Source organism: Drosophila erecta, unplaced genomic scaffold, assembly GCF_003286155.1.
Source record: "Drosophila erecta strain 14021-0224.00,06,07 unplaced genomic scaffold, DereRS2 tig00000000-arrow-pilon, whole genome shotgun sequence".
Lineage (NCBI taxonomy): Eukaryota > Metazoa > Arthropoda > Insecta > Diptera > Drosophilidae > Drosophila > Drosophila erecta.
Window position 1 is genome coordinate 8,454,758 of NW_020825194.1, and position 9,962 is coordinate 8,464,719.

A 9,962-nucleotide genomic window follows, 5' to 3' on the forward strand; every position below is an offset into this window, starting at 1 on the left:
ATCGATAGAAGTTGACAAAATTGTAGGCTGCCGTTAGCCAACACTTTTTTGTGGCCAATTAACAAATTGTATCCTATTTTTGTTGAAATTATCACTGAAAAATATTGAACAACCAGGAAAATCCGAAGGGTGTTAAACGCTGGTCACCTGGGCTTACATAGGAGGCTATAATCGACATGGCCACGCTTCCGCCGCGCAAGAGCCAGACGCCTACGAGGATCTGCATCTCTAAACAGCACCTAACACCGCTCCAAACATTGCTCCAAATGGGATTTCCCAGGCATAGAGCGTAAGTTTTCTATTCCTAGACTATTGGGGGTCACCTGCATGTCTAGGTCCTATCGAGATAAAAAGGCTCTGCGTGCGAGTGACCCACTAAGAGGCTTTGTTTCAGAGAATTAGAGTATTGATTTTTTTTGCTTATCTCTATACAGGGAGAAAGCTTTGGCTTCAACAGGGAATCGGGGAGTCCAGATTGCCTCGGATTGGTTGCTGGCCCATGTCAACGATGGCACCTTGGACGAGTGCGCCCCTAGGGAGTACATTATATATGCCTGTCCCACGGGTCCTTTTCTACAGCAGCTGGAGGATTTCTGGGCCAAGTCGCGCCAAATGTGCGGTTGGAATGGAGCACACAACTACGTGCCTCACATAACCCTGGTCTCGTTTTTTAAGGTGAGCTTAAGCTGGATTGTAGCGTCTTTATTTATTCCCTTAATCCACATTGCAGGCCCCTGATGAGTGCTCGCTGCAACTGTCCAAGGCTCTCAAACAGGTGGTGGACATGACGGGCGCATTGTTGGATCGCCCTCTTAAGCTGGAGCCCTACATGAGCCAGAACTTCATGGGCTTCTTCGTGGCCGAGGAGGATGCCAACTATCTGAAACGGCTGGCCCTGCAGTACGTCAAGGAGGTGTCCAACTCAAGTACGAACTCTCCTTCTGTTGGTTGCACTCTCTTTGGGTTGTTTTGGTTTACCTTTCTCACGTTCTGTTCGATTCGGTTGATGGTTTTCCATTTTTCGGAGTGGCTTACACGGTTATGTTGTTCTCCTCTCTTCCTGCACACTAATACTCGGATATCTGGATAATCTGGGTTATGCGGCACAGTCATTAGCGATACCTATGAGCAGTTGGACGCCATTGTGGCCTGCTTTCCCTGGTGCGGTGCTGTCTCCTCGGGCACCCGCTGCATTCCGCGCAGCAGTCGATGTAAGCCATTAGCTAGAGCCATTAGTTTGCATAACATCTCTTTCTGATTCACTCAAAAGTACACTATCTCATCACTTTATGCATGACTTATTTGCACTGATAGATAACATACTAATCTACTCACCCTATTGGTAAAATTCAACATGACGCTGCTAATTGTGGTTAATTGTTTTTATCAATAAACACTGTAGATAGCAAGGTAGGTCGATGTTTTAGTTGCCGCTTCGAAACTACATATTAATGTGTTCATACCGCTCTTCATTGGCTTGAATATTATAGTTTATTATTCAAATAAAATAAATAATACGTTATTAGAACAAAAGCAATTTTGATAAACCCATGACGTTTGGCTTTGCGCTGAGATAACTTTAAGTGACTATAATTCCTTATCAAAAACATCGATTCACCGTGTTAGATACGAACGCATATAAGCAGCACAGCCTTCATTTCCATTCAGTGATCGTTTGTTCCGCCTAGCGAAAGGCCACTAATAGCTTTTAACTACCCGTAGCTATCTCACTCGAGCCACACGTAAAGAGCCTGCACCTGACGCTTGCCTACCAGTTTCCGCAGGCACAGTTTAATGCACTGAAAGCACTCGTGGAGACCTTAGACGCTGGCTGCGCCTCCAATTGGGAACTACGTCTATATTCCCGCGATCCTCGGCTCGCCACCAAACAAGTTAGAACTCCTTATCATCGATGGAGGATGAGTTATAATTCTATCTTTAATTTTGCAGGTACAGAAGGTAGTTTATCCACACAACCCGCACGAGACGGATGAACTGGAGCTCCGCATTGGCGATTATATCTACTTGAACACTGAGGTGGTGGACAGTTCCAGTGACGGTTGGGCCGAAGGCATATCTTGGTTGACCGGAAGCACTGGCCATTTGCCTGTCAATTACACCGAGCGCACGGCCGAATCGGACGCCTGGACCCTGCATCGCGTGGTCCAACTCTCCAAGAGCGTAGCCTCTTCTTTGACTTCCGCCGAGGATCTCGACATTGTGGACGGACGCAGTATATCTACGGAGCCCGAGGAACGCCACAGTAAGTACAGGAACAAATTCCAATAATGTTTATGTTTCATTATTTTGCCTTTCTCAATAGACACAGCACATCCCGATATAATTGAAGGCTCTTCTTTTGAGGAATCCGAGCAGAGTGTGGAGAAGTATTTGAGACAAACCTTGAAGCCCTGCCTGGAACTGCCCTCCGTGCAATTGCTCAACAGCCACAACCTAACCCATCAGCACAACCCAAACACGCCCACGATCGAGATTACGACCAATATGTCTTCTTCCTCCACCTCCGCGTCCAAGCAAGCGGTGGACGAGATTTTGGTGGAACCACCGGTAGCACAGCCTCCGCGTCCAGATGACACACTTAGTGTGCACTCGGACCACTCCTTGCATCCTGGATCTCTTGACGCCTCGCATGCCAAGAATAGAAAGATCTACATTATGCGGCATGGCGAGCGAGTCGACTTTACTTTTGGGACATGGATTCCATACTGCTTCGATGAGTTTGGAAACTACATGCGGAAGGATCTAAACATGCCCAAGACGCTGCCTCGTCGAAAGAACAGTCCCGAGGGCTGGCAGAATGACTCGCCGCTGACCAATGTGGGTGTCTATCAGGCCAATCTTATTGGTCAGGCTTTGCTTGAGGCTGAAGTCCAGATCGACCATGTTTACTGTTCGCCGTCGTATCGCTGCATTCAGACTTGCACCAGTGCACTGGAGGGGCTAAAGCTCACGGGCAAGCAAAAAATCAAGCTGGAGCCTGGTCTGTTTGAGTGGATGGCCTGGTATCCGAGCGGTGTCCCCGACTGGCTGACGAAGAACGAGTTAACCGAGGCCAAGTACGAGGTTGATCTGAATTATGAGCCGGTGCAGCCTTCGTCTGAGCTAACTGCTCGCTTAAAGGAGTCCACCGAGCAGTTTTACGAACGTAACCATGACGTTATCCTCCAGCTGTTGGAGCAGACAAGTACATTTTTAAAAATGTGGTTTTAAAATATAATCTAATGCACATTTGCTTTAATTCTAGCTGGCAATATTTTGGTTGTGGCCCATGCCACCACACTGGACACTTGCTCGCGGCAACTAACCGGTGGAGTTCCACGCAGCACGAACGAATTGCGCCAGGTCATCCACAAGATCCCCTACTGCAGCCTGGCAACGGTGGAACAGGTGGACGGCGTCTGGAAGCTGGTTGAACCCGAATGTCTTCCGGTGACGCACTCAAAGAATCCGCGGTTTGAGTGGAACGCCTTGTCGGCCACCTAGTGCCAGTGCTTAGAGCAGTTTCTCTGCAAGCATTGAGACTGATTGGAATGGACTTGGGGGTGAATCACACGCTGAAGGAACTATACGTAAATTTTTTGTTCGCTTAGCTATTTGAAATCCGTTGATTTTCTGTTTAGAAATTGGCTTTGCATTAAGTTGATTGTACTGCCATACAAATGCGAAGTAATTTAGATGTACACTTATGATGCAAAGCGTTGGAATGCGATTTTGCTGCGGTGCATAAACAATCCATCTATTATAATTGCCCTGCTTGTTGGGAAGTTATTGCGACGGACTCATACTTTATTGCAATCAAAGCGATCTATTGACTATATATTGAATATATACATGTATACCGTATGCCAGTAATTATACTAATTGAGCGCTAGCTCGCCGCTTTAGCCATAGATTAACTTGCCCTGTTACTAGCTTAGTTGTTAGATCGTTTGATTAGCCTTGCTGCGTAACGCAGCTTTTTTGTAGCCATTTATCCAAGAGGCAGACTTTTCTTAGCAACTTGTTGAGACTACTCCGTACGTAAAGCCCAAACATATATCGATATTATCGACTAGATTTAGAAGTACAAAACCATGTAACAACGCACAACATAATGGAACAATAAACAGTACACATTGAACACGTGTACGAGTAATGCCAAAACATTGAGGTGTAAACTCCATTTCGCTTCCACGATTCCCAAGAGGAAAGACGGACGATATTTTGCATTGTCTTGTGCGACTCGGAAGGGGTCGACCTTTATTTAATGCGCATAGAATTAGAATTAGTAATGTAATTGGTTTAGTTGTTAAATCTATAATATAATTGCTGAACATTTTACTTGAATTATATATCTGCATTTTGTATTGTATTGATTCGGTAATATATATCCCCATATATATGCTTGTTTTGTTTTAGTTTGTGTGTGTTTGATTTAAAGAGAAACCAGCAAGGCTGCGGCTACAACATCGATCAGTGTAATCCGAATACAATGGGTTTCAACATAGCGTTTAAAAACTTTTCTTCCTTTCTCATTCGAAATAGCTTACGGATCTGCCGCTTAAGTATTTGAAGCAATAAATTGTATATTTAGTAAAAGGCGCTCATCTCACACGCGTTTTGGAGAATTTTTGAGGGCGTAAAATTGAGGCTGGACATGAAATAACTCATAATAACTCGGATTAAGAGAGCGGCCGCCAAGCTGGACCGAATTGAAAAGCTAGCAGCAGGAAGAGGACGACGGCCATCAGGCCTGCCCTCAGCCAGGATCATCGCCTCGCCGCCGTCCTGTCCAATTGTTAGCACTGCACCTTGCCGAACTGGGCGCGACGCTCCTGGTACTCGCGGTACTCCTTGTAGTGCATCTGAATCTCCTGCGAGCGGTAGCGCGTAAGCTTGATGGACTTCCTTGTCTCCGGAGTTATGGCAGCCCGATAGCCACCCTTCCGTAGAAGTGAATCAATGGTCTGCAGCTGGTCCCAGCCCTGTTCTGTGGCCACCTGCGGCAAATAGGTGGCCGTGCGCTTGCAGCCGCGTTCCGTGAGGAACTCGATGCGGATGCCATGGACGCCTAGTTGCCAGTCCAGGTGGCCCTGAGCCTCCTCGAAGTTCTGCAGGATGGAGACCGAGACTGTAAGCCGTGGCAACTCATCCCTAGAGATAGGTGCAAATCTAGAGTCCTTAAAGGCGCTGGTCAAGGCGTATTCCCGAAGACCATGGTGCAGTTCCATTGCACTAAAAGTACCAATGCAGCCACGCAGCCTCTTGTCGCGCCCAATCTTCCAGGTGACAAAGAGTGGGTAGGCGTCGTTGCTGAACACCGGCACCGACGGACCATCGACATTATTCAGCTCACAGTCAAGCACCTCGAAGCAGAAGAGGCACATGTCTGGCACCGCGACGCTCTTCATGCCATGGCCGTTGGAGAACCGTTGCGGCTGGTGCACCATCTGCTGGTGCTGGTATTCCGGATCTCCGTTGCTGGAGTGCGGCTGCTGCTGCTGGTAGTTGTTGTAGTGGGAGTTGGACATGCTGCTTCGTGTCAGAACTAGTAGACTAATTACGTTAGGTAGGTATATTAAGGTTACAACTAATGGCAGTGCACGTTGATGCTTTAAGTTCAATTAACACAACAGAACAGCCCCAGTAGGAGTTGCCACAGAAACGCCGCCGCCAGTCCTCTAATCTTCTTCTGAAAATCGGGGGGTGATTAGTGTTGGGCTCGAATCTCAAGGCCTTGGATTACCTGCTACTGCGTAAACTAGGTCACCTGCTGTCCACCAGTCTGCGCTGACCTCTAGCCTGTGATTCCTGGCTCCCTGCTCGCTGATCCAGACCTCGTCCCCGTGTTCCTTGGCTGCCGTCCTGCTGCTAGTTAGCTCATAAGCACCTCATTGAATTGCGTCCGCTGGTCCGCTTCTGTGTCTGGAAAGGATCGTGTGGGAAATTGACAATAGAGGAGGGTGATCTTGAGTGGATTTCCATGTTCATTCGCCCGAGCGATCTTCACCTTAGGTTTCACAACAGCCTCTATTGGAAAATTCGGGGAAGTGGGGAAAATCGGAGGAGAAAGCCCCCCTCCTCCTATCGCATTAATTGCTCTTTGTTCGCCCTGGCTGTTCCCCCCACCCCCCGCACTGCTAAAGGGCTATGTCCCACACATGCACACGGCCCTTTATCTTGGCTGGCTTATCGAGGAGCCAGGGTGCACTGCATGTAACCCGCAAGAACAATATTTTACCTTTTTTCAATGTAAACAAATTTTACACTTTTTTACGAGTTCAATTGCGATCTAGAGATGGCTCAACGAGAATGAGGCCCCCTGGGTGTATATATCGATAATAGCGCATACCGATGCAAGTAACAGCAGCGCGCTGTCCAACACTGCTTATCGATAACACCAAAAGTGCATTGCCGTGTTTGTCTGGATATTGTTGAATTTAATTTGTTTTTGTTTAAATCAAAAGCAAAATGGCTTTGGCCAACGTGCTGCAGCTAAGCCAGATCGCTGGCCATGTCATCCTGTTCATCCTGTCGCTGTGCATCGTCGTGCCATTGTTTATAAACCTCGACCAATTCTGGTAAGTGCGCAGTTTCCCTTTTGCCCCCTGTAAATTATTGAGTATCTTTATTCCTATTTCCCACAGTGGCCACTGCCTGCTCTTCACAACTGGCAAATGGCGGGAGGAGGACGGCATGTTCGATGTCAAGTGGGCATCCAATGGTTTCTGCAACTTTCCCCTGATTACCGGGATCTTTCTGCTCATTATTTCGGTGGTGCAGATATACAGGTATGTATCTTGTGAGGATTTCTCGGTTATTTAGATCTCTAGAAAGCGAATTTCTTTGCCAAATAGATACGCCCGCATGAAGGAGGAGGCCTCGTTTATAGCTCTGTTCATTGACGTCGTTCTGGGCATCTGGATGCTGGCCATGTCCATTTTGTCGGCTATTTTCATTACCCTGGGCTTCATTGTATGGTGCGATGGTATGACCGAGAGATTCCCATCCTGTGCCATTTCCGCCGGTCAGAACATCATCCACGGCGACCTAGAGAAAATTAACACCTCCGGATTTTACATTGAAATGGGAACCACTCAGGTAAGATGGCACAAAAAACAAAATACAACGAACTATCTGTTTTAAAGCTATACTAAGCACTACTGAATGCTTAGCAAAGTGACTTGCGACGTTCAATCATTGAATTACATGTAAAACTAGAGCTTCCGTTGTGTAATTAACTCATTTAACCACTCTTCTTGATCCTGTTGCAGTTTGGAGCATGGGGTTCATTCGCAATTTCCGTTGGCATCGGCGTCATCGCCCTACTGAAACTTATCGACAACCACCAGGTGCGCAACATCAAGGTTTCAATGTACTTGGAACGACAACGTTTGGTGAATCAGCAGCAATACGACGGCAGGTCAACACCGCCGATCCTTTCGAACGGCTCATCTGACTCGGAACAGAACAAATAGTTGACGTTAGTGACCAGCCAGCAGTTTGTAATTCTCTACGTATTTCTCATCACGTGCGTTATAATCATTGTATGTCATTTGGTCCTTGTCCTTATCATTGAGGCAGACAGCCGGCAGCACACTTTCACGTTGTAGTGTAGCCCGAAACAAACTAAAGATCTTAGCTCTATGTTTTAAGACAATTTACGTGATATACTGTATATATATGTATTTAATTGAGTATTCCATGTTACAAGTATAATAAAACCAAATTATTAATATTACTAAAAGCGTTCATTTAAAAATCGTTTAGATTACTGCTTCCGAGTAAGTACTTACTTGTTGGGAACCTCCCCCAATAATTCCGAGCCTGCGAAATTAAATAATCAAAGCAATATGTTATGTCAGTTACATTTATTTTGCAGTTATCTTCTGTGTTGTGTGTGTTTTTCTTGTTGTTGATGTCATTCGAATCTGTCGTAATGTCAAACGGATTTGGGTTTGGATTTCACGTTTGCATGGCAACAAAATGTTCTTATAGACTTTAAAGCGACGCTATTGTACATTTAATATTAAATTCCGTATTTGCTTGCGTAGTCTGTTACAATTCAATTAAAAATTTCTTGATCGCACGGCATTTAGGCCCTGATCGCTGTATTTTTGCGTCTAAATTCAATCTTTGCCTGCACCGAGTTTGTTTCTTAAATGTGGAGCAAAAATGGTGGAGATTTACTTTTGGTATAGAGAAAAATAGTTACTTGTACATTTACGGGCTTTGTAGCTTTGCAGCTGAATCTCATAGATACTGTATCTGCATCTACGACTGCTTGGAGTTTGGTTTCGGTTTTCTGTTTTTCATTATCGTTTTCTGTTTTCTGGCATTCATGAAACAATTTCCTGGGATCTTACAATTAACACTACATCAATGTATGTACTATAATTAGTATTTTTAGTTTTTGCGTTTTTTTTTTGTTTTGTTTTATGGGTAATCATGTTTTGGATTTCTTTGAATAGCATATTATTTAAACTTACATTCTACTTTTGGTTTTCTTTTTCAGTGTTTTGTGTGTTTTCATATTTTGTTTTTCATTATTTGGTTTTGGTTTTTCATTTTTGTTTTTAAATACATTCAAAAAACATAACGCAAGGGTGTAAAAAACGATGTGCAGTGTTTCCTTGTTGCGGTTTCTCTTTGTACGAAATGAGGCGATAATAACCAAATCTCCTGCGGGCTGCGATTCAATTTGCTGGGGGCTAATCGATCCAGTCAACGCCAATTTTGGAAGGCGTGCTGGAGGATGGTCCGGATGACGACGCCGCGCCGCCTAGGACGCCGAGGGCTACGCAATCTCGGATGATAGTGGGTCGAATCGTAAAGCAAAATCATAGGTTTTTCTTAATGGTCAAATATAAAAATTGGCTCTGGCGCATGTTTCGTTCAATCCATTGCATAGCCCACGGCTGGTGGTGTCGGGCGTGTCTTCCGATCTCTGCCGGATTTGGCTAGAGACGTATGTCACGGAAATCGGTCGAGTGTGCTCCGATTAACCCCTGGCACTGAGCCCCTTAATCGCAGCCGGAGGTGATTTGCCGAACGCAAAGGGTGGTGGTGTTCTGTTTGGTTTCGTGTGTTTGTGTAAAGATCAAACTCCCACCCGTCCGCCCCACACCCCACCCCCACCTAATTCGCATACGGAATCGGAAGGGGGCGGAGCCAGGACAGAATGGGCTTGAATTTGGATTTTGGTGAGCACTGCCATGCGATTTCCGTGACCTTTCCATGGCAGTGCGTGTCTGATGGATTGCGGGAAAAACTCTGGTCTGTTCGTGGACATGTGTCTCTCGGTGTGACCTTGTTTGGGCGGCGGACCTGCAGCCGAGTGCGTCCCGCCCTCAATGGTTTATCCGGTTTTTGATGGCCGGATCCGGCTATTCCCGCACCCAGCTGGGTCACGTCGTCGCTTGGTGTAGTGTGCCAGGGATGGGCCGAGTGCGCAGGCGAATAGCCGCTGGGGCAAGGGATCCGCACTCGACCCTTCCCTGGCCCGCGATACTCAACTGCTCCTGGTACTAGCACTACATACATAAATAGTTGTTAGTACCATGTGGCGTGTGGTGTGTAGTTCACATAAGACGTAATGTAAAATTAGTTATAAAACTTTCAAAAATTGTTTTCTTTATAAGCGTTTTAAAGTTGAAATTGTAGTTTTTCGGATTTTGTGTCTCCTCTGTACTCTCATTCTTCTAGGCGGATTTGATATCCAAAATAAGTTGGTTTTTTTTGGTTTTTTCTTTCATTTTTTTTGGTTTCTTGTTTTAGACAAATGCAGGTGAAATACTTGCGATGCCATTGCCTACGCTCGAAAAATGCATTTTCCTATTTCTCGTGGATTTTCACTTTCTTCTTTTTGGTGGACGCACAGCAGCGGAGAAAATTCATACCAATTGCACAATCCAAAGGTCTTTTCCCATTTAATTCAATGGCGCACAGGACGAGCTAGGCCC

At 45.8% G+C, this 9,962-nt stretch overlaps 3 protein-coding genes across 4 annotated transcripts; 2 read left to right on the forward strand and 1 right to left on the reverse strand.

Moving 5' to 3' along the window:
• The first annotated feature begins 1 nt into the window (after window position 1).
• On the forward strand, window positions 2-4,350 carry LOC6555072 (protein UBASH3A homolog). Of its 2 annotated transcripts, XM_001982027.3 has the most exons (8): window positions 2-289; window positions 435-675; window positions 731-926; window positions 1,110-1,211; window positions 1,723-1,892; window positions 1,951-2,263; window positions 2,324-3,205; window positions 3,266-4,350. In XM_001982027.3, exons 1-8 carry the CDS (start codon window positions 177-179, stop codon window positions 3,502-3,504), a joined length of 2,256 nt encoding a protein of 751 aa, XP_001982063.3. In that variant the 5' UTR covers window positions 2-176; the 3' UTR covers window positions 3,505-4,350. The 2 variants fall into 2 exon arrangements, with proteins under 2 accessions (XP_001982063.3, XP_026831784.1); XM_026975983.1 differs by lacking the exon at window positions 1,110-1,211 and having other exon boundaries at window positions 3-289.
• LOC6555073 (uncharacterized protein CG5902) lies at window positions 4,223-6,354 on the reverse strand. The gene is made up of 3 exons (XM_015153401.2): window positions 6,242-6,354; window positions 5,747-5,925; window positions 4,223-5,692 (listed from the first exon to the last, which is right to left on the reverse strand). The coding sequence occupies exon 3, from the start codon at window positions 5,529-5,531 to the stop codon at window positions 4,800-4,802; it is 732 nt and encodes a 243-aa protein (XP_015008887.1). The 5' UTR covers window positions 5,532-5,692; window positions 5,747-5,925; window positions 6,242-6,354; the 3' UTR covers window positions 4,223-4,799.
• LOC6555074 (transmembrane protein 179) lies at window positions 6,347-7,741 on the forward strand. The gene is made up of 4 exons (XM_001982029.3): window positions 6,347-6,581; window positions 6,648-6,791; window positions 6,858-7,101; window positions 7,275-7,741. The coding sequence occupies exons 1-4, from the start codon at window positions 6,472-6,474 to the stop codon at window positions 7,476-7,478; spliced, it is 702 nt and encodes a 233-aa protein (XP_001982065.1). The 5' UTR covers window positions 6,347-6,471; the 3' UTR covers window positions 7,479-7,741.
• Window positions 7,742-9,962: the final 2,221 nt, after the last annotated feature.